The sequence below is a fragment of the Sus scrofa genome, chromosome 14 (genome assembly GCF_054392235.1).
Source record: "Sus scrofa isolate SSC_HxYL_T2T_F1_AM1 chromosome 14, Sscrofa_HxYL_maternal_Yorkshire_Landrace_v2.0, whole genome shotgun sequence".
NCBI classification, from domain to species: domain Eukaryota; kingdom Metazoa; phylum Chordata; class Mammalia; order Artiodactyla; family Suidae; genus Sus; species Sus scrofa.
This window is the reverse complement of record NC_139396.1, coordinates 32,434,972-32,458,406: the sequence shown is the minus strand read 5'-3', so window position 1 is coordinate 32,458,406 and position 23,435 is coordinate 32,434,972. Positions and strand designations below refer to the sequence as shown.

The 23,435-nt window shown below is 44.1% G+C and overlaps 1 protein-coding gene across 11 annotated transcripts in view; it reads right to left on the bottom strand.

Moving 5' to 3' along the window:
- EPHX2 (epoxide hydrolase 2) overlaps window positions 1-23,435 on the bottom strand; it is a 76,228-nt gene that overhangs the window by 38,704 nt on the left and 14,089 nt on the right. For 10 of the 11 annotated variants that reach the window (XR_014825742.1, XR_014825744.1, XR_014825743.1 and 7 more), the window contains 4 exon segments: window positions 16,743-16,827; window positions 5,991-6,150; window positions 4,289-4,479; window positions 1,427-1,549 (listed from right to left, as the gene is read on the bottom strand). Coding sequence is in view for 2 of the 11 variants with exons in the window: in NM_001001641.1 (NP_001001641.1) it covers window positions 1,427-1,549; window positions 4,289-4,479; window positions 5,991-6,150; window positions 16,743-16,827 (559 nt within the window). In the remaining 9 variants the exon portion in view is untranslated. 11 annotated transcript variants of the gene reach the window in all.

Genomic DNA, 23,435 nt, shown 5'->3' with positions numbered 1-23,435 from the left:
AGACAAGTGTCTATGGGTCAGGTGGGATGAGGGGATATAAGTGGGACAAGCAGGAGGATGTTCTGATTCTTTTTTTTTTTTTTTTTTTTTTTTTTGTATTTTTAGGGCTGCAAAGTGGCCTATGGAGGTTCCCAGGCTAGGGGTCAAATCTGAGCTGTAGCCATTGGCCTACACCACAGCCACAGCAACATCACATCCGAGCAGAATCTGCAACTTACAGCACAGCTCACGGCAATGCCAGATCCTTAACCCACTGAGCAAGGCCAGGGATCGAACCTTCGTCCTCATGGATGCTAGTCATTCATTTCTGCTGAGCCACGAAAGAACTCTGGATGTTCTGATTCTAAATCTGGGGTGTTTCCTCCTCTGCTGCATGAGATGGCCGGGCTTGCAGAGGGACAAATGAAGCTTGCGTGAGATCTTTAAGGTCATGAAGTCATTAGATATAGGTTTTCATTTATTTTTTAAAGGTGAAACGTCAAGTGCTCCTATTTTGGGCCCCGTCCAAATTCCTCCGCTGAAGTCCTAACCCCCGGGGCCTCAGAATATGACTGTATTTGGAGACAAGGTCTTTCAAGAGGCAATTAACCCTAACCCTAACCCTAACCCTAACCCATGAGGTGGTCGTGGTGGGCCCACTAGAAACACAACCCAGTCTGACTGGTGTGTTTATAAGAAGAGACATACTGGCGATGGCCATCTAAAGACACAGCGAGAAGGCTTCAGAGGGAACCAGCCTTTAACAACATGATCTTGGACTTCTAGCCTCCGAGGGAGACCTTTGTCTCAAGCCCTGAGTCTGGGCTATTTTCTGGCAGCCCTAGGAAACCAATACAGTTCTCTCTGAGAAAACACTGTGATACTTTTGACATCGAGCCCGATCAAGGGTACAGGCTCCCCACCTCCTCCCATCAGGCAGAGCATTATAGCACCAGGCTTACAAAACTGTCACTGCCAGACTCAGTGGGATCAGTGATCTTAGGTAAACTCAAAAGAACAGAACGTGCCTCAGCCCGGGCAGAGCAGGCTAATTCCAAGCAGCCCCAGAAGGGAATCTTCCTTCTGACTGTCCAACAGGTGTGACCTAGGTGGAGCCAAACCACCACACCTGAGTGCCAGCAGCACGGCCAGGTAAATCAGGGAAGGACTGCACTCCCCTCTTCCCCACTCCCGCCCCAGGGCAGACCTGGCCGCTGAATCCTCAGTATTTACCCTGAAAAGTAGGGGGATGCCTTTGAAGACCCCACTCCCAACCTGGTTCCCTGACTCTGACAAGCAGAGATTCTTGCTCTCAGAGCATCCTTTCTGTGTTCACTGAGCGCAGAGAAGCAAACAGGAAGTTCTCCATGGACCTTATGCTGATTGCAGGACACAGGCCAACACAAATGAGCAATAGGAAATGGGACTCAGTCAATCAGAAAGTTACCTGCACTCCAGTCACTTTCTCCAGCTCCCTCAGGGCCGTGTCAGTGTCGCGGACGAGAATGGTGGCCATGCCCAGGTCACGGACTGGCTTCAGATGAGTCCCGACATCATCCAGGAAAACAACCTGAATGCAAACAGCATGGACGTGAGCATCACTTCGACCAAAGCAAGGCTCATGCACTAGGACCGTCAGAGAGAAAGTGAAGAGTTGTTGAGATTAAAAATTAGTAACCTCATGATGAGATTGATTGATTAGAGATTAAGAATTATATTTCTCTCTGTGGAACTGTTTACTCTTAAAATTCAAAACATTTAATTAGGAGTTCCCACTGTGGCCCATCAGGTTAAAAAGCAGACATAGTGTCCACGAGGATGCAGGTTCTATCCTTCGCCTTGATCAATGGGTTAGTAAGGATATGGTATTGCCACAAACTGAGGCATAGGTTGCAGATGTGTCACAGATCCAGTGTTGCTGTGGCTGTGGCATAGGCCTTAGCTACACCTCTGATTCTTTTTTTTTTTTTTTTGTCTTTTTGCCTTTTCTAGGGCTGCTCCTGCGGCATATGGAGATTCCCAGACTAGGGGTCAAATCGGAGCTGTTCCTGCCGGCCTACGCCAGAGCCACAGCAACGTGGGATCTGAGCCGCATCTGCAACCTACACCACAGCTCACGGCAATGCCGGATCCTTAACCCACTGAGCAAGGCCAGGGATTGAACCCGCATCCTCATAGTTCCTAATCGGATTCGTTAACCACTTTGCCACGACGGGAACTCCTGCAACTCTGATTCTATCCCTAACCCAGGAACTTCCCTATGCCATGGTGTGGCTATAAAAAGAAAAAAAGATTAATTAGGTAAGCATACACATAAACAGACATGCCAATAGATATACACATTCCCTGAATTCTGAAACTGTAAGAAGATTAAGGAAGGATATAAGCTTGTCAAGATGACAGCAAATTCATCTAGGAAAATCAACGCATATAAAAGACCCCTAAAAACGTCTAGAAAAGAACTGTAATAAAAACAGAAAATAAAACAAATTATGAAGCTACAAAAGTTAAACGAAAAGGTTTGGTTACTAGAAAAGAAATAGACATATAAATGACTCAAACACAAATGAGAATTGAACTTCTAATAAAAGTGTCAGGACAAGTTGGTGAGGAAAAAAGTTATTTAAAAGATTTTTAAAATTATTTCAACTGTTTGGTTGGGAGGGGAGGGGATACTTCCTTCATGTATTCCCCCAAATAGATTTTAAATGGGGCAAAGATTTAAATTTAAAGGAAAAAAAATCCTGGAGTTCCTGCTACAGCACAGTGGGTTAAGAATCTGATTGCCGAGGCTCAGGTCAACGTGAAGGCACAGTTTCAACCCCCAGCCTGGCGCAGTAGGTTAAGGGATCCAGTGTTGCAGCTGCGGCTCTGATTCAATTTGGCCTCGGAACTTCCATGTGCCACAGGTGTGGCATTAAAAAAAAAAAAAAAAAGATCCTTAAAGCATGGGGGTAGTTATTTATAATCTTGGATTAGGGCAGGCCTAGACTTCTAAGCAGCTCATCCAAGTGAAAAGACATTTCTCCATACATATACAAAAATTTGCGATGCGGTTCTGATGCTTAACGCAGGGGCTGAGAAGAGCAGAAGCAATGTCTGAGAACAGAAGGAAAGCATTCTGGGATTGAGCAGGTATGGATTTCATCCCAGCAGCTCGGTGAGTAAAGCGGGATTAACAAGAAAGGGTCAGAAATGCTAGAGAAAGAAATTTCATCTTGGTCCGACCGCCTTTTTTGGAGATTAGAGGAATATAATGGAAACAGCATGTATTTATTTATTTTGCTTTTTAGGGCTGCACCTGCAGCATATGAAGTTCCCAGGTTAGGGGTTGAATCAGGACTACAGCTGGTGGCCTATGCCACAGCCACTTGGGATCCGAGCTGCATCTGCAACCTACACCACAGCTCACAGCAACGCCAAATCCCCAACCCCCCAAGAGATGCCAGGGATTGAACCCACATCCTCATGGATCCTAGTCAGGTTCGTTAACCACTGAGCCATGAAAGGAACTCCAGACACAACATTTTAGACTAGATAATCCAAAGACAGTATGAAGACAGAACCTGGGGCGGGGGGCGGGGGGAGCTACCTATAAGGAGACTGCTGCCAGACTGAAGCCCATCCCTGCTCAGCCCTTGGTGGGGTGACCCTGGCAAGCTTGTGTCTTGGGAAAGTCTCCGAGGGTCTATGTTTCTCCCCTCTACCCATTTTTTAAAAATTAAAGTATAGTTGATTTACGATGTTGTGCCAATTTCTGCTGTACAGCAAAGTGACCCAGTCATACATATACACACATTCCTTTTTTTCTTAACATAGGCAAAACACTCTCTGACAACATTCCTTTTCTTATATTAGCTTCCTTCATGGTCTATCCCGAGAGACTGGATATAGTTCCCTGTGCTGTACAGTAGGACCTCATTGCTTGTCTATTATAAATGTAATAGTGTGCATCTACTAACCCCAAACTTGGTCCATCCCACTCCCTCCTCCCTGGCAACCACAAGTTTGTTCTGTTGCTTCTTTACAGGTAAACTGAGGCAGCTGGTCTGTCACTTTTGACAATACTTGTTTTAACCAAGGTCCGATAAGAGCCACAGAGAAGGGCCAGATGCCCATCTCTGGTAGAACTTTCTAGGCTGGGGGTGGGGGGTAGAATTCTTGGCTTGGGAGAAATGGCACCTGCCACTGGACATAGAACCTCCCTGTCCATCTCCAGATGTCCCCCATCTATTCAGGTCTCCTCCATTTTTCTGGATTGCAATATCGCTAAAACATTCTTTTCCACTGAAAAGCAGTGTCTACATACCTCGTTGGGTTCGGCCTTCAAGGTGTCCAGCATGAGCTTGTAGATCTGAGGGTCAGGCTTGGCCATTCCGACCCTGCATGACTCAATCAGGAAGTCGAAGTGTGGTCTGAGCTCACACATCAACTGGGCCCGGCTGCCTCTCTGGGCGCTGTCATCCAGCCAGTTGTTGGTGAGGATGCAGGTTGAAAATCCTAAGTGAGAAGTCTCCAATGAATGAACCAGCCACAGAACTTTGTTCTGAGTAGATCCAGGGGCCCCACAGGGGGCCTCAAAGATGGGGCCGAGCAGGGTTCTGCTCATTTGTATCATCCCCTGATGCCTGGCTTCTAAACTGACAAGTTAGAAAAGCACCATTTTTACCCAGGAGCCCCTCCTGGTACAAACAGGAGAGCGAGCCAACAGTGTTCACCGAGGGCTTTCAGAAGGAGTCACCACATCCCTTCATTCCCAGCAACTGTAGAGCAAGATGCTGTGACATTCATCAGCCCATCTGATCAAAGTGTTTTGACATTCAAAACATTCAAGCCTGTGAGGTGGGCAGGGCTGATCTTACCGTCCCACTTTTACAAAGTACAAAACAGAAGCTCAGACATATTACCAGCTGCCCACAGTCTTATAGAGCAGTCAGAGCCAAGCTAGGCCCACAATCCTGCCTTTGTACCACCTTGCCAACCCTCCTCTCAGGTTATTGCAAACTCTGTTGGATCACACTTCCAAACACCTGCCTGGGCTAGCAAGACTGCATTCCCATTTCAAAATGAGAGAAAAGTAAACAGAGACAACATTATCCCCTGGCATTCTCTGCCTAACCAGATAGGACAAGAACCAGGAGATGCTGGAAACAAGATAAGGATAAGTTAATGGACAGAAATTTGTAATTGTAATATGTAATACTCATGGATATGAGTAGGGAATGTGGACAAGGGATGGCTCAGCCACAACCATGTAAGGCTACTGATAAATGGGTGGAATGACCTCAAATATGCCTGCGACAAGGAGCCGGGTTCCAACACTAAGTAAATGCCTTTGAATGAACAGGACCTCACCATCTGAATCCACATCAGCCAGCTTGTAGCTCAGCTACTCTGACATCCAGAGGTTGAAAACATCATGGTTGCTTAAAGGGCCTTGTTTTTTAATCACTGTGACAAGAGCTTGGGCCTCTCAGGTCATGACTACTACTAGGGGAGGGAGAGGATTTTGCTACTGAGGCATAAATCACTTCATTCAATACAATTCTTTCATTTTTTTTCCCCAAGCTATTCGGACAGTGCCGATTTTTGGCCTTCGGTTAAACTTACTTTGAGGAATTCCCATCGTGGCGCAGTGGTTAACGAATCCGACTAGGAACCATGAGGTTAGGGGTTCGATCCCTGGCCTTGCTCAGTGGGTTAAGGATCTGGTGTTGCCGTGAGCTGTGGTGTAGGTCACAGACTCGGCTTGGATCCCACATTGCTGTGGCTGTGGTGTAGGCCAGAGGCTACAGCTCCGATTAGACCCCTAGCCTGGGAACCTCCATCTGCCAGAGGCCCTAGAAAAGGCAAAATGACAAAAAAATAAAAAATAAAAAAAATAAACTTTCTTTGAGGCTATGCTTGAAGAATGGCCCCAAAGATGTGTGCTCTCCAAGCACACTTGGACTTGATGTTCCCCAAGGTTCTGGTGCAGTTGGGTAAGAGATCGGCCAGTACTGGATCCTTACCCTTCTTTTTGAGAGTGAGAGCAGCCTGCAGCATGGGGTAGTTGATCTTTTTCGCTGAAAGCGCCTTGTCAAAGATGTGCTTTACGGAGAAATTCTCAGGCAGGCGTATTCCCGAGTCCTCAGCACACTTCCTGCAGTCTTCTTCCATGAAGGGCACCCACTGTGAAGGTGAATTGATGCCTGTCAGTTGGTACAACCACCTGGAGAAGCTGTGGGCAGCACTTACGAACTCTGAATATATGCATCCCCTGTGATGCAGCTCTTCCACTCCCAGACTCCCAGCCAGTGGAAATGTGAAGCGACATTCACCGGAAGACGCATACAAAACTGTTCACAGCAGGGCTATTCCTAAGACCCTCAAACCGGAAACCATTCTGATGCCCCTGCAGTGGGCTGAATTGTGTTTCCCCATTGATGTTTAAGTTCTCATCCCCAGGACCTCAGAATGTGATTGTATTTGTGAAATAGGGCCTTTTTTTGCGGGGGCGGGGGGGGGGGTACATCTGCAGCATATGGGAAGTCCCTGGCCTGGAGTCAAATGGGCACCGCAGTGGTAACCAGAGCCCCAGCAGTGACAATGCCAGAGCCTAAACCTGCTGAGCCACTAGGCATAGGGTCTTTAAAGAGGTAATTAAGGTAAAATGAGGTCATTGGTGGGCTCTGATCTAATGTGACGGTGTCTTCATAAAAAGAGGAGATTAGGGAGTTCCCGTCGTGGCGCAGTGGTTAACGAATCTGACTAGGAACCATGAGGTTGCGGGTTCGGTCCCTGCCCTTGCTCAGTGGGTTAACGATCCGGCGTTGCCGCGAGCTGTGGTGTAGGTTGCAGACGTGGCTCGGATCCCGCGTTGCTGTGGCTCTGGCGTAGGCTGGTGGCTACAGCTCTGATTCGACCCCTAGCCTGGGAACCTCCATATGCCGCGGGAGCGGCCCAAGAAATAGCAAAAAGACCAAAAAAAAAAAAAAAAAAAAGAGGAGATTAGGACACAGACACACACAGAGGGGAGGCCACGTGAGGACAAGGAAGAAGGTGTCCATCCACAAGCTAAGGCGAGAGGCCTCGGGAGACACCACGCCTGCCCACACCTTGATCTTGAGCTTCTAGCCGTCAGAGCTGGGAGAAAATAACTTTTTGTTATTTAAGCCCCTCAGACTATGGTATTTTGCTGTGGCAGCCCCAGCAAACAAATATACCCAATAATAGCAGAATGGGTTGTGGTATAGTTACACTATCATAGCAACACTTCTGTCTCATACGTAATAGTCCCAACCTGAAAACTACACAAATACCCATCAATAGCAGAATGATAGAAAGGCCAAAACCAAACCCATGTAGCAATCAACTTATGACAAAAGAGCCAAGAACATACCATGAAGAAAGAACAGTTTCTTCAATAAATGTTGTTGGGAAAACTGGACAGTCAACATGTAAATGAATGAAATTCGACCACTATCTTACACCATACCATAAAAAAATAATCCAAAATGGGAGTTTCTGTCGTGTCACGGCAGAAACGAATCTGACTAGGAACCATGAGGTTGTGGGTTCGATCCCTGGCCTTGCTCAATGGGTTAAGGATCCAGCATTGCCGTGAGCTGTGGTGTAGGTCGGTGGCTACAGATCTGATTACACCCCTAGCCTGGGAACCTCCATATGCTGCGGGTGCAGCCCTAGAAAAGGAAAAAAAAAAAGAAAAAGAAAAAGAAAGACAAAGAAAGAAAAGGCAACCTACTGAGTGGGAGAAAATATTTGTAAATCATATATCTGAGAAGGGGCTAATATCCAAACTTTATAGGCTCATAAAATGCAATAGCAAATAAACAATCTGATTTTTTAAATGGCCAGAAGATCTGAATAGACATTTTTTCCAAAGAAGAAATACATATGGCCAATAGGTATCTGAAAAAATGCTCAACATCACTAAGTATCAGAGAAATGCAAATCAAAACCACAATAAAATATCACCTCACACCTGTCAGAATTACTATTATCAAAAAGACAAGAAATAACTAGTGTTGGCCAGGATGTGTAAAAATGGGAACCCTTGTGCACTACTGGTGGGAATGTAAGTTGATGTAGCTACTGTGGAAAACAGTAGGCAGGTTCCTCAAAAGTTAAGAATAGAACGACCTTATGACCCAGCAATTCCACTTTTGGGTATTTATTGGACAAAGAAAAAGAAGACACTGACTTGAAAAAGTATATGCACCTTCATGTTTACTGCAGTGGTTCTTTTTTTTTTTTTTTTTTTTTTTAAAGAACGTATTAATATTTTCCACTTTATTTATTTTTTTGCCATTTCTTGGGCCGCTCCCACGGCATATGGAGGTTCTCAGGCTGGGGGTCTAATTGGAGCTGTAGCTGCCAGCCTACACCACAGCCACAGCAACGCAGGATCCGAGCCGCATCTGCAACCTACACCACAGCTCACGGCAACGCTGGATCGTTAACCCACTGAGCAAGGGCAGGGACCGAACCCGCAAACCTCATGGTTCCTAGTCGGATTCGTTAACCACTGCGCCACGACGGGAACTCCTGCAGTGGTTCTTAAAATAACCAAGATATGGAAACAACCTAAGTGATGAGAGACAGATGAATGGATAAAGAAATTGTGGTATACAGGTACACAATGAAATATTTTTCAACCATAAAAAAGAAAGAAATCTTGCCAGTTGCAACAATGTGAATGGACCAAAATTGTATGGTCTCTAATACGTGAACTCTAAATAAAGAAAAAGCAGAACACCAAAAAACTCAAGCTCGTAAATATAGAAAACAGACTGGTGGTGACCAGAGGTGGTTGGTGGGCAGTGGAAGAAATGGGTGAAGGGGGTCAAAAGATAAGAAGAAAAAAATAGACAAGTGCTAAAAGTGATGCAAGATGAAATACAAAATGTGAATAGACTGAACCCATGAATAATAAGACTGGAAACATAATGAAAGAATGCAGCTTTCAGTAACAACGATAAAAATCCTTCGGCCTCAGACAGTTATACAATTTTTTTTTAAAAGAAGTGAAGTGGAAGAGTTATATCAGTAGATTTGCATTTCAGGAAGAGCATCCTAGAAAGTGAGGAACACGGATGGATTAGATGGGAGGGAAGGAGAAGGATAGAAGAGAATTTTCACATGTTCCCATCATCACCAATATTTACCTCCCAGGGTCTGTAGCCAAGAACATCTTGCCTTCCCTTCTGTCGCCATAGATGAAGATGCGACAGTCCATTGCTCTTAGACAACTCAACCCGCCCACTTACTTATGCACTAGATTCCATCCTTTTCTTCAAAGACATGACTCCCAGCAAGCCTCCCCTCTTTATTGCTCCATCAGCAGTTCCCTTCTCTACGGGATCTCTGCCACCAGCATAAATGTATGCTGTTACCATAAAGAAAATCTCTATCTTGACGTGACCCCCTTCGGCTATTGACCCATTTTTCTGCCCTGCTCTGCATCAACACTTCATAGTCTTCAAACCCTCTCTTCCCATTCTTTCTCTATCTCTCTCTTTTTTTTTTTTTAGGGCTGTATTCACAGCATATGGAAGTTCCCAGCCTAGGGGTCAAATCGGAGCTGCAGCTGCTGGCCTACATCACAGCCACAGCAATGCCACTTCCAAGCCGCATCTGCGACCTACACCCCAGCTCACCACAACACCAGATCCTTAACCCACTGAGTGAGGCCAGGGATCAAACCTGAAACCTCATGGTTCCCAGTCAGATTCGTTTCCGCTGCACCATGATGGAACTCCACTAGTCGTGTTCTTAACCTGCTGCGCTGCAACGGGACCTCCTCCTCCTCCTTTCTTGAACACACTTGTTCCTCCGGCTTCCCCTCCATACTCCACAGACACCTCTCTTGTCAAGGTGCCCAGTGGCACCCCCATGGTGTTGTTCTAGCTAATGGCTCCCGCCAGTCCTCATTTTACTTGACCTATAGGCTGCATTCGAGACAAATGGTCACTCTCTTCATCCAAAACTTGGTACGTTGTTGGCTTTCAGGACTCCACACTCTCCTGATTTTCCTCTTAGCAAGAGAGATTCATTCCCTGTCTCTTACTGCTGATCCTTCCCGTCAACCTGACCTTTAACATTAGCGTATCTGGGACTCTGGCCACCTCTCTATTTATACTTCCTTTCTCTATGATCATATTGAACATGGTGGTATTAAAAATACCACCAAGATCCTGTGAATATACATCTTTATTCAGCCAGGACCGCTTCCTTGAACTCTGGGCTTGTACATCCAGCTGCCTTGTTCCACACTTCACGTAGGTATCAATAAGCATTTCAAATTAATATATCCCAGTAGAGTTCCCTCTGTGACTCAGTGGGGTAAGAATCCGAATGCAGCACCCCAGGTCACTGCAGAGGTGTGGGTTCGATCTCTAGCCCAGAGGAGTGGGTTAAAGGAGCCGGCACTGTTGCAGCTGTGTGGTATAGGTCACAGCTGTGGCTTGGATTTGATCCCTGGCCCAGGAACTTCCACCCACAGGCCGTGGGTGCAACCACAAAATTAAAAAATAAAATACCCCAAACTGAGCACCCCATTTCCCAAGCCCCACAGAAGTCATCTCTAGTTCAATTAATCATGACCCATACTTCCAGTATGCTCTGGCCAGAAACCTTGGGGTCACCGTTGCTCCTCTCCCTCGCCACAATCATTCCATCAGAAAAAGCTGTAGGACCTACAATCCAAAAATTCCCAGAATTTGACCACTTTTTGCCACTTCCACAATATTTCTTGAGTCTAAGCCACTATCATTTCACCTGGATTTCCCAGTCACTTCCTCAAGTAGCCTCTCCACAAGGATTCTTGTACTTCTGGTCTATTTACACATCAGTAAGGTTATAAAAATATGTCAGATGATGTCACTTCACTGCTCAAATCCTCCCAATGCCTTTCCATCTCACTTATGGTGAACAAAAAAAAAAAAAAAAACAAGAAGAATGAGTAAACAGATTGGCTTATGTTCACCCAGAGATGAAAATTAAACTACCTGCAACTGCACACAGTAACACTTACGATTCTTACAAATGTAACAGTCAGGGAAACATTCCAGATTGGAAAGGTTGCATCTGCATGATTCCATTTACCTAAAGTACAAGGCAGGCAAAGTGATCTGTAAGAGGACAAGTCAGGATGGCAGTTACTCTTGGACGGGTGGTGTCTAGAAGGGGTGTGGTGGGGTGCCTGTGGTGCTAGTGGCGTTTTATTTCTAGATCTGGGTGTTGGTGACCGGTATTCAGTTTGTGAAAATTTCTCAAGCTCTTTGCTTTTTCTGTTTGTATAGTATACATACATGAAAAGTGAAAAGATGACATTCATTCCCATGCTGTGATGTTTTAAAAGAAAAATCGAACCTCAGAAACTTTTTTTTTTTTTTTTGTCTTTTGTCGTTGTTGTTGTTGTTGCTATTTCTTGGGCCGCTCCCGCGGCATGTGGAGATTCCCAGGCTAGGGGTTGAATCGGAGCTGTAGCCACTGGCCTACGCCAGAGCCACAGCAATGCGGGATCCGAGCCGCGTCTGCAACCTACACCACAGCTCACGGCAATGCTGGATCGTTAACCCACTGAGCAAGGGCAGGGACCGAACCCGCAACCTCATGGTTCCTAGTCGGATTCGTTAACCACTGCGCCACGACAGGAACTCCGAACCTCAGAAACTTTTATCATGGTGTACTTTGTTGGAATTTCAGACCTCTTCCTCTAACCATTCCAATTTCCCTGAATCTACACAGAGAAGTCTGGACGGGTGCAAGGTTTTCAGAGCAACTGCTAAAAATTTATTCTATGTGAATCCTTATGTTCATTGAAAATACATAGCATTTCCCACTTCCCTTGCCTCCTGACAATATGACTGCAGTTTTTTTTCATTGGCTCTCAAGCTTCAGTATCGTTTATTCCCAATAGCATCATTACATTTTTTATCTACAAAAGTGTGTGTGTGTGTGTGTGTGTGTGAGAGAGAGAGAGAGAGTTTTAAAATGATTGCAATTTGGAGTTCTCGTTGTGGCGCAGTGGTTAACGAATCCGACTAGGAACCATGAGGTTGCGGGTTCGGTCCCTGCCCTTGCTCAATGGGTTAAGGATCCGGCGTTGCCGTGAGCTGTGGTATAGGTTGCAGACGAGGCTTGGATCCCACGTTGCTGTGGCTCTGGTGTAGGCTGGCAGCTACAGCTCTGATTAGACCCCTAGCCTGGGAACCTCCATATGCCGTGGGAGCGGCCCAAGAAATAGCAAAAAGACAAAATAAATAAATAAATAATAATAAAAAAAAATGATTGCAATTCATTACACTCCCGCCTTGTCCGCCCCCGCCAAGACCACACCTGCCTTCACAGGAAATGTGGGCTTCTGCTTTCTATTACAGCAGGCCCCAAGTTCCCTGTGAGACCAGTAGTTGGCTAATTCATAAATTCTCTAAAGAATATAGACTGTTTTATCTGTACGCTTATAGAGTAGATTCTCGATAAACTTTCTTCTTCAAGGCATTAATGGAGAATCCAAGTGGTTTTAATTCCAATTACTTTGCTCAAAACTAATCGAGGTCATGGTAACAATAAATAACTACTATCCACTGAGCACTTAGTATGTGCCAGGCACTGAGCAAAGCCCCTGGCAAGCTTCCTAACAAACTAGGAAATGCAGAATGTTACCCACCTCCTACAGATGGCAAAACTGTGACTCTGAGAGGTTATGTAACTTGCAGTGTCACAGTCTGTACATGGAAGTTATGATTCAGATCTTGACCTCTGACTCCGAAGTCCGCCCACTATATAGTTATTAATTAATAAGACCACACCCGACCCTGTCTGAAAACCACTCCAAGGATGACCACTAAAAAAACAAAACAAAACAGAAAATGACAGGTTGGCAAAGATGTGGAAACATTTGAAACCTTGTGCACTGTTGGGGAGAAATGTAAAATGGTGCATCCATTAGAAAAAACAGTATGATGGTTTTTCAAAAAATTAAAAATAGCACTACTATACAACCCAGCAATCCCACTTGTGGATATATACCCAGAAGAACTGAAGGCAAGGTCTCAAACAGATGTTTGCATACCCACGCTCAGAGCAGCATCATGCATAATAACCAAAAGGAGGAAGCAGCTCAGATATCCATCAATAGCTGAATGGACAAAAGAATGTGGTTTATTCATCCAATGGAATGTCATTCACCCTTAAAAAGAAGGAAATTGGGACACATGCCACAATGAGAAGGAACCTTGAAGACATCAGGCTAAGTGAAACAAGCCCGTCACAAGAGGACAAATATTGCATGATTCTGCTTACATGAGGTAGGCTAAATACACAGAGACAGAAAGTACAACAGTGGTCACCAGGGGCTGGGGGAGAGGAGGCGGGGGGCGCTGTGGCTTGATGGGTATAGAGGTCAGTTTTGCAAGAGAAAAAGAGTTCTGGAGATGGATGATGGTGTTGGTTATCCAACGTGAATATACTTAAACCTACCAAACTGTACACCATGATCAAGGCGGTAAATTTTTTTTTTTTTTTTTTGTCTTTTGTCTTTTGTTGTTGTTGTTTGTTGTTGTTGTTGTTGCTATTTCTTGGGCCACTCCCGTGGCATATGGAGGTTCCCAGGCTAGGGGTCTAGTCAGAGCTGTAGCCACTGGCCTACGCCAGAGCCACAGCAACGCGGGATCCGAGTCGGGTCTGCAACCTACACCACAGCTCACGGCAACGCCGGATTGTTAACCCACTGAGCAAGGGCAGGGACCGAACCCGCGACCTCATGGTTCCTAGTCGGATTCGTTAACCACTGCGCCACGACGGGAACTCCAAGGCGGTAAATTTTATGTGATGTGTGTTTTATCCCAACTTAAGAAAGAAAGAAAGAAAGAAAAGCTCCTCTGGCTGTTGTATTCCCTGGCACAGATCTTCTAGGGCTTGGAAATGTCCCAGTCACTGCGGCACGCCCTCTGGCTGGCATAAAGAAACAGCAAACCATGTAGTAGATTTTTTCTCATTTCTTTTCCCATGGTTGATTTCTAATTTCATGGCGTTGTGGTCAGAGAAGATACTTGAGATAATTTCTATGCTCCTAAATTTGTTGAGGTTAGCTTTGTGTCCCAATATGTGGTCGATTCTTGAGAATGTTCCATGTGCATTTGAGAAGAATGTGAATTCTGATTTTTTTGGATGTAGTGTCCTGAAGATACCAATTAAGTCTAACTTTTCTATTGTTTCCTGTAGGATCTCTGTTGCTTTATTGGTTTGCTGCCTAGTGGATCTGTCCATTGGTGTGAGTGGGGTATTAAAGTCTCCTACTATGATTGTATTCCCATCAATTTCTCCCTTTATGTCTGTTAATATTTGTTGTATGTATCTGGGTGCTCCTGTATTTGGGGCATATATGTTGATGATTGTAACATCCTCTTCTTGGATGGATCCCTTAATCATTAAATAGGAAGTCCTAGCCACAGCAATTAGACAAACAAAAGAAATAAAAGGCATCCATACAGAAAGAGAAGAGATAAAACTGTCACTGTATGCAGACGACACGATACTATACATAGAAAACCCTAAGGACTCCACCCAAAAACTACTTGAACTGATTGACAAATTCAGCAAAGTAGCAGGATATAAGATTAACATTCAGAAGTCAGTCTCATTTCTGTATACCAGCAATGAAATATTAGAAAAGGAATACAAAAATACAATAACTTTTAAAATTGCACCTCAAAAAATCAAATACCTTGGAATACACCTGACCAAGGAGGTAAAGGACTTATATGCCGAGAACTATAAAACTTTAATCAAAGAAATCAAAGAAGATGTAAAGAAATGGAAAGATATTCCATGTTCCTGGATTGGGAAAATCAATATTGTAAAAATGGCCATACTACCCAAAGCAATCTACAGATTCAATGCAATCCCCATCAAATTACCCATGACATTTTTCACAGAACCAGAACAAACAATCCAAACATTTATATGGAACCACAAAAGACCCAGAATCACCAAAGCAATCCTGAGAAACAAAAACCAAGCAGGAGGCATAACTCTCCCAGACTTCAAGAAATATTACAAAGCCGCAGTCATCAAAACAGTGTGGTACTGGTATCAAAACAGACAGACAGACCAATGGAACAGAATAGAGAACCTGGAAATAAACCCTGATACCTATGGTCAATTAATCTTTGACAAGGGAGGCAAGAACATAAAATGGGAAAAAGAAAGTCTATTCAGCAAGCATTGCTGGGAAACCTGGACAGCCGCATGCAAAGCAATGAAATTAGAACACACCCTCATACCATGCACAAAAATAAACTCCAAATGGCTGAAAGACTTAAATATAAGACAGGACACCATCAAACTCCTAGAAGAGAACACAGGCAAAACACTCTCTGACATCAACATCATGAATATTTTCTCAGGTCAGTCTCCCAAAGTAATAGAAAGAAGAGCAAAAATAAACCCATGGGACCTAATCAAACTGAAAACCTTTTGCACAGCAAAGGAAACCCAAAAGAAAACAAAAAGACAACTTACAGAATGGGAGAAAATAGTTTCAAATGATGCAATGGACAAGGGCTTAATCTCTGGAATATATAAGCAATTTATACAACTCAACAGCAAAAAAGCCAACAACCAATGGAAAAATGGGCAAAAGACCTGAATAGACTATTCTCCAAGGAAGATATACAGACGGCCAGCAAACACATGAAAAAATGCTCAACATCACTGATTATAAGAGAAATGCAAATCAAAACTACCATGAGATACCACCTCACACCAGTCAGAATGGCCATCATTAATAAATCCACAAATAACAAGTGCTGGAGGGGCTGTGGAGAAAAGGGAACCCTCCTGCACTGCTGGTGGGAATGTAAACTGGTACAGCCACTATGGAGAACAGTTTGGAGATACCTTAGAAATCTATACATAGAACTTCCATATGACCCCACAATCTCACTCTTGGGCATATATCCGGGCAAAACTCTAATTAAAAGAGATACATGCACCCGCATGTTCATTGCAGCACTATTCACAATAGCCAGGACATGGAAACAACCCAAATGTCCATCAACAGATGACTGGATTCGGAAGATGTGGTATACATACCCAATGGAATACTACTCAGCCATAAAAAAGAATGACATAATGCCATTTGCAGCAACATGGACGGAACTAGAGACTCTCATACTGAGTGAAATGAGTCAGAAAGACAAAGATAAATACCATATGATATCACTTATAACTATAATCTAATATCCAGCACAAATGAACATCTCTACAGAAAAGAAAATCATGGACTTGGAGAATAGACTTGTGGCTGCCCGATGGGAGAGGAAGGGAGTGGGAGGGATCTGGAGCTTGGGGTTATCAGATACAATTTAGAATAGATTTACAAGGAGATCCTGCTGAGTAGCACTGAGAATTATGTCTAGATACTCATATTGCAACAGAACAAAGAGTGGGGGAAAAAATGTATACATGTAAGAATAACTTGATCCCCATGCTGTACAGTGGGGAAAAAAAATTAATTAAAAAAAGAAAAGAAGAGAAAAAACCCGAAAAACAAAAAACAACACTCTGCACAGGCAAAACAAAAAACAAACAAAAAAAGAAACAGCAAACCAGTCTTAAAAGTCTCCCGCCAGGCTGGTGAGTTAAGCGTTACAAGGGGGAAGGGGTGGGCAGAGGTGGCCCTGCCCTCATGGAGCTTGAGGTCAGCAGGGGAGATGGGCGTGGAGGTATGGGGAGTGTATGGGGTGTCCCCTCACCTGCGAAAACGTGATCTCTCCCGTCATCACGCGAGCAACGGAGCCATCCTGGCCTCCTTTCTTGAAAGCTTCATTCAGAAAACCTCTGGAAGACACAAGAAACATCAGGAACGTTCCAACAACTCCATCACAGTGACAGGTATGGGACAGACTCTATTTAGATCCCTGGACATAGTGCAGTTAGAAAGGCATTCTGGGAGTCCCCCTTGTAGCTCAGCAAGTTAACAACCCACCAGAGTATCTGTGAGGATGTGGGTTCAGTCCTCGATCAGTGGGTTAAGGATCCAGTGTTGCTGTGAGCTGTGGTGTACGCTGCAGACATAGCTGGAATCTGGTGTTGCTGTGGCTGTGGTGCAGGCCGGCAGCTGCAGTTCAGATTCCATCTCTACCTGGGCACTTCCACATGCCTCGGGTGTGGGTTTTAAAAAGAAAAAAAGAAAAAAGAAAAAAAAAAGGCATTCTAGGGAGTTCCCATCATGGCGCAGCAGAAACGAATCTGACTGGGAACCATGAGGTTGCAGGTTTGATCCCTGGCCTTGCTCAGTGGGTTAAGGATCCAGCATAGATGTAAGCTGTGGTGTAGGTCCCAGACGAGGCTCGGATCCCGAGTTGCTGTGGCTGTGGTGTAGGCCACAATTAGACCCCTAGCCTGGGAACCTCCATATGCCACTGGTACAGCCTAAAAGACAAAAAGACAAAAAAAAAAAAAAAAAAAAAAAAAGGCATTCTGCCCTGGATTAGGAGTTCAAACATTAAGTGGAATCTCTGCCTCCAAGGAGCAACCCCCAGCTGGAGATGTGATACCGTAAACTACATGCTAAACATGTTCATGGTGAATGGGCTCATGGCAGACACGTGGCAGAGACTCTTCAACTGGAAATGCTTCCAGCTTTGCAGCTTAAGGGACAAAGTCAAGACTGGACACGAAGTCTTCACTGTCTTCAGCGCATCTGCCCAAGGTATTGCTCCAAAGGACTGCTGTCTTAGTTTATATTCTATAAAAGCAGCATGATATTTTTGTCTGATTTTGATTCTGCACATAGTTCCTATTTTATCTTAGCCTCACCTAAATTTTTATTCTCTTGTTATGAGCTGAATTATGCCTTCCAAATGCAAGGAGATCCTGCTGAGTAGCATTGAGAACTATGTCTAGATACTCATATTGCAACAGAACAAAGTGCGGGGGAAAAAATGTATTCATGTGAGAATAACTTGATCCCCATGCTGTACAGTGGGGAAAAAAATTAATTAAAAAAAGAAAAGAGGAGTTCCCGTCGTCGCGCAGTGGTTAACGAATCCGACTAGGAACTGTGAGGTTGCGGGTTCGGTCCCTGGCCTCGCTCAGTGGGTTGACGATCCGGCATTGCCGTGAGCTGTGGTGTAGGCTGCAGACGCGGCTCAGATCCCGCGTTGCTGTGGCTCTGGCGTAGGCCGGAGGCTACAGCTCCGATTCAACCCCTAGCCTGGGAACCTCCATATGCCGCGGGAGTGGCCCAAAGAAATGGCAAAAAGACAAAAAAAAAAAAAAAAAAAAAGAAAAGAAAAGAAAAAACCCGAAAAACAAAAAACAACACTCCGCACAGGCAAAACAAAAAACAAACAAAAAAACCCCCAATACTTCAGATTAACGTGATTGTATTAGAGACAGGGCCTGTTAAGAGGCGCTTCAATGAAAATGAGGTCATTAAGGTGGGTCCTGATCCAATACAACTGGTGTCCTGAAGAGGAGATCAGGACACAGATATGAGGAGAGAGACGTCCATGCAAGACACAGAGAACAGACGGCCATCTCCAAGCCAGGGAAAGGACCTCAGCAGAAACCCACCCTGACAACACCTCGATCTTGGACCTCTAGCCTCTGGAAGTACTGTTGAAGCTACCCGTCTGCGGTCCTTCGTTATGATAACCCTAGCCGACCAGTCACACCTGGGTTTATAGGCATCCCTTCTACGTGGCCCTGGGGGGTGACACATGCACAGTGGGAGAGAAACTAGCTCATCATCTCTCACTTCCCTACACTATAAAACATGAAATTCCATTCCATTTTCTTTTCCTCTTTTTTTTTTTTTTTTTTGCTTTTTTTTTGGGGGGGGGCTGCACTCGTGGCATATGGAGGTTCCCATACTAGGGGTCGATTCAGAGCTACAGCTGCCGGCCTATACCACAGCTCACAACAATGCCAGATTCTTAACCCACTGAGCAGGGCCAGGGATTGAACCCGAGTCCTCATGGATCCTAGTCAGTCAGGTTCATTAACCATTGAGCCATGAAGGGAACTCCCCCCATTCCACTTGCTTGATAATTTCTCATCCCCAGTGGTAGTTGAGCTATTGCCACATGGTTGGCTGGGTGACACCAAACAGATAAAAGATGGCACACATGTGGTACACACACACACATACACACACACACACACAAACATGCACACACACAACTCTGTTCCCTCAAGGCCCTGCTTGATTTTCATAACCCATCACCACATCTGATACCACTGCATCCAGACACTGATACATGATCCTTCTTAACATAGTGGTCCAGGCAAATACAATGGATTGGCATTGGCAAGACAGAAGTATTTGCTGTCCCCATGTTAAGAGGACAGGTATCTGGGAGTTTCATACCTGATAACAATCAACATGCTTTTACCCAACTAACCCTCCTGCCAGTAACAATGATTAACTTTAGATAAAATATATAAACATTGCTTAATTACCCAGCATCAACAATGGCTCCGGCACATATTAGCCATCAGTTGTCTTAAAAAAAAAAAAAAAGCTTCATTAAGTTATAATTTTTATTTGATTGATTGATTGTCTTTTTGTCCTTTTTTAGGGCCGCACCTGTGGCGTGTGGAGGTTCCCAGGCTAGGGATCTAATCAGAGCTATAGCCGCTGGCCTACACCACAGCCTCAGCCACACCAGATCCGAGCCACATCTGTGATCTATACGACAGCTCATGGCAACACCAGATCCTTAACCCACTGAGTGAGGTCAGGGATCAAATTGGTATCCTCATGGATACTAGTTGGGTTTATTACCTCTGAGCCATGACAGGTACACCATTAAACTATAATTATTAAAAAAAACTATAATTATATGCCATCAAAGTCATGTATTTTCACTGAACGATTCAATGACTTGCAGTAATTTTATAGAATGCACAAACCTCACCACATTGGAGTTTTAGAACATTTCTGTTATCTCAGAAAGACCCTTCATGCCTTTCCCCAGCTTCTATCCAGTTTTAAGAAGCAGCACACAGGAGTTCCCTTCGTGGCACAGCAGTTAATGAATCTGACTAGGAACCATGAGGTTGTGGGTTCGATCCCTGGCCTTGCTCAGTGGGTTAAGGATCCGGTGTTGCTGTGAGCTGTGGTGTAGGTCACAGGCGTAGCTTGGATCCCACATTGCTGTGGCTCTGGCGTAGGCTGGCAGCTACAGCTCCGATTAGACCCCTAGCCTGGGAACCTCCATATGCCTCGGGATCGGCCCAAGAAATGGCAAAAAGACAAAAAATAAATAAATAAATAAAAGCAGCAGCACACAGTTCAACTCAACAATCTGTCTTTTTTTTTTTTTTTCCTTTTTACAGCCACACCCAAAGCATACGGAAGTTTGCAGGCTAGAGGTTAAAGCACCTGCCAGCCTACACCACAGCAAGAGCAATGCCAGATCCAAGCCACATCTGTGACCTATGCTACAACTTGGGGCAATGCTGGATTCTTAACCCACTGAGTGAGGCCAGGGATCAAACCTGCATCTTTATGGATATTAGTTGAGTTTTTAACCTGCTGAGACTCAATGGGAACTCTTCAACTCAACAATCTTTCATTGAGGACCTAAGGTGTAAAGACATGGTGCCAGGTGTTGTGACATAAAAATGGAAAAATATGTTGGAGTTCCCATCGTGGCACCGTGGTTAACGAATCCGACTAGGAACAATGAGGTTGTGGGTTCGATCCCTGCCCTTGCTCAGTGGGTTAAGGATCCGGCGTTGCTGTGAGCTGTGGTGTAGGTCACAGGCGTAGCTTGGATCCCACGTTGCTGTGGCTGTGGTGTAGGCTTGGCACCTATGGCTCTGATTAGACTCCTAGCCTGGGAACCTCCACATGCCACAGGTGTGGCCCCAGAAAAGGCAAAAACACACACACACACAAAAATTTAAGGTTGTTTAATAAAAGCAGTGAATGCTGAAATGGCTATTACAGAAAATTTAATTAATGAATCAAAAGACACAATAAATTTTCCAAGGGCAAAGCATAAAATAATAAAGTAATTATAATTAAAGTGCAAGGAATTCGTTGGTGGCCCCAAGGTTAAAGGAAGTCACTGCTACGATTCGGGTTCGACCCTTGGCCACTTCCAAATGCCACCGGTGCAGCCAAAAAAAGTTAATGTGTAAAAAGATGAACCTTATGGAGGCCAAGTTACTTCAATAACCGAGATGAATTCCAGGAGGATAGATCAGAGAAGCAATAGTCAAAGGAATAATGGGAGAAAATGCCTCTGGGCTGAAGAAAGAGCTGAGTTCTTAGATCAAACATGTTCACTGAGCACCTGGCAATATTAATGAAAAAGGAACCACAGCAGGTATAAGGTGGGAATAAGAAAGTATAAGAAACAGCCTTCTCTGTAGAAAAACAGATTACAAACAAAAGGAAAATGACTCAGACTGACAACCTTCTCTTTTGCAGCTTTAAATGTGAGAAGGTAGTGGAGTAACACTTGCTACACACTGAGATAAAAAGAGACGATGCTCCCCAAATTCTGTCCCCAGACAACTTTTTTTTTTTTTTTTTTTTTTTTGTCTTTTTGCCATTTCTTGCGCCGCTCCCTCGGCATATGGAGGTTCCCAGGCTAGGGGTCCAATCGGAGCTGTAGCCACCGGCCTACGCCAGAGCCACAGCAACGCGGGATCCGAGCCGCGTCTGCAACCTACACCACAGCTCACGGCAACGCCCTATCGTTAACCCACTGAGCAAGGGCAGGGATCAAACCCGCAACCTCATGGTTCCTAGTCGGATTTGTTAACCACTGCGCCACGACGGGAACTCTTCCAGACAACTTATTTTATGTCCAATGAGGCTCCTTTGTTTTAGAGACCTTAATTGATTTCAGTAACCAGTTGGGCCACATGTTATTTTTTGTTTTTTGTTTTTGTCTTTTTGTCTTTTCTAGAGCCATTTTCTCGATATATGGAGGTTCCCAGGCTAGGGGTTCAATTGGAACTGTTGCCGCAGGCCTGCGCCACAGCCACAGCAACGCTAGAGCCGGGCCATGTCTGCGACCCACATCACAGCTCACGGCAACGCTGGATCCTTAACCCACTGAGCAAGGCCAGGGATCAAACCCGCAACCTCATGGTTCCTAGTCAGATTTGTTAACCACTGAGCCACACTGGAAACTCCCATGGACCACTTATTTTTTATCTTCCCGTGCTTTAAATTCCTGCTCTTGTTTTAAATTCACCAGTAAAGTGTAAATTCAAAAAACCAAATAAGAGTAAGCTCAACCCCAATAAAAGCAGAACCCAGCCCACTCGCCTCTGTCTCTCTCTTCCTAATCACATCTTCACTATGTGGCCCCAGGTGATCTGTGTAATTTCCAGGTCTTGTAAGTAATAAACCTTTATTTTTTCAACATTCCCTGGTGGCTATTGCTGAAGGGCATCTCATAATTACAATAAGAATCACAAGGACCATCCACCCATAGCACTGGTTACTGACAAGCTGAGACCACACAAAACAGTTTCAAATATGTAAAACGAACAAAATAGTTTGCCATCACACCTTTCCCGAAAAAAAAAAAAAAAAAAAAAAAGAGATGAAAAGAAAGAAAGATTTCTAGTCAACTTAAAGATTGATAAAATAAAAATCTTGAGAACAGGAAAGGAAGGGTTTAAAGGAAATGACAAAAAATAATTGGAAATGAAATTTTTAAAAATATCATTTACCTGGAGTTCCCATCATGGCACAGTTGAAATAAATCCGATTAGGAACCATGAGGTTGTGGGTTGGATCCCTGGCCTCATTCAGTGGGTTAAGGATCCGGTGTTGCCGTGAGCTGTGGTGTAAGCCGGCAGCTCTAGCTCTGATTAGACCCCTAACCCAGGAACCTCCTTATGCCGAGGGTGCGGCCCTAAAAAGCAAAAGCAAAAACAAAAAAACAAAAAAAACCAAACCAAAAACAAACATTTACCTTAGCCTTAAAAAAAAAAAAATAAATAAATAAAATGTAATGAGTTTAAGACCTCTACACTAAAAACACATAACTAAGAGAAATCAAAGTTGTCAATATATATATCAAGTTCATGGACTAGAACTTAATATCATTAAGACAAAACTTCTCAACAAGCTGATATAAATTCCCTCCCAATCAAAATTTTAGCAGATTTTATTGATATATTTGAAAATTATCTTTGATTATAAAATTTATCTAGAAACACAAAGGATCTGGAATAGCCATATCAATCCTAAGATGAACAAATATGAAGGATTTATATTACCATATTTAAGGTGTATTATAAAGCTACAATAATTAAGACAACACGGCATTCTTGCAAAGACAGATCTATACATCAACTTCAATAACAGGGAGTCCAGAAATAGATCTCCACATATATGGTCATTTGATTTTTCCACAAAAGTTCTACCAATATTTAATGTAAAAAGGTTTTTTTGTTTTGTTTTGTTT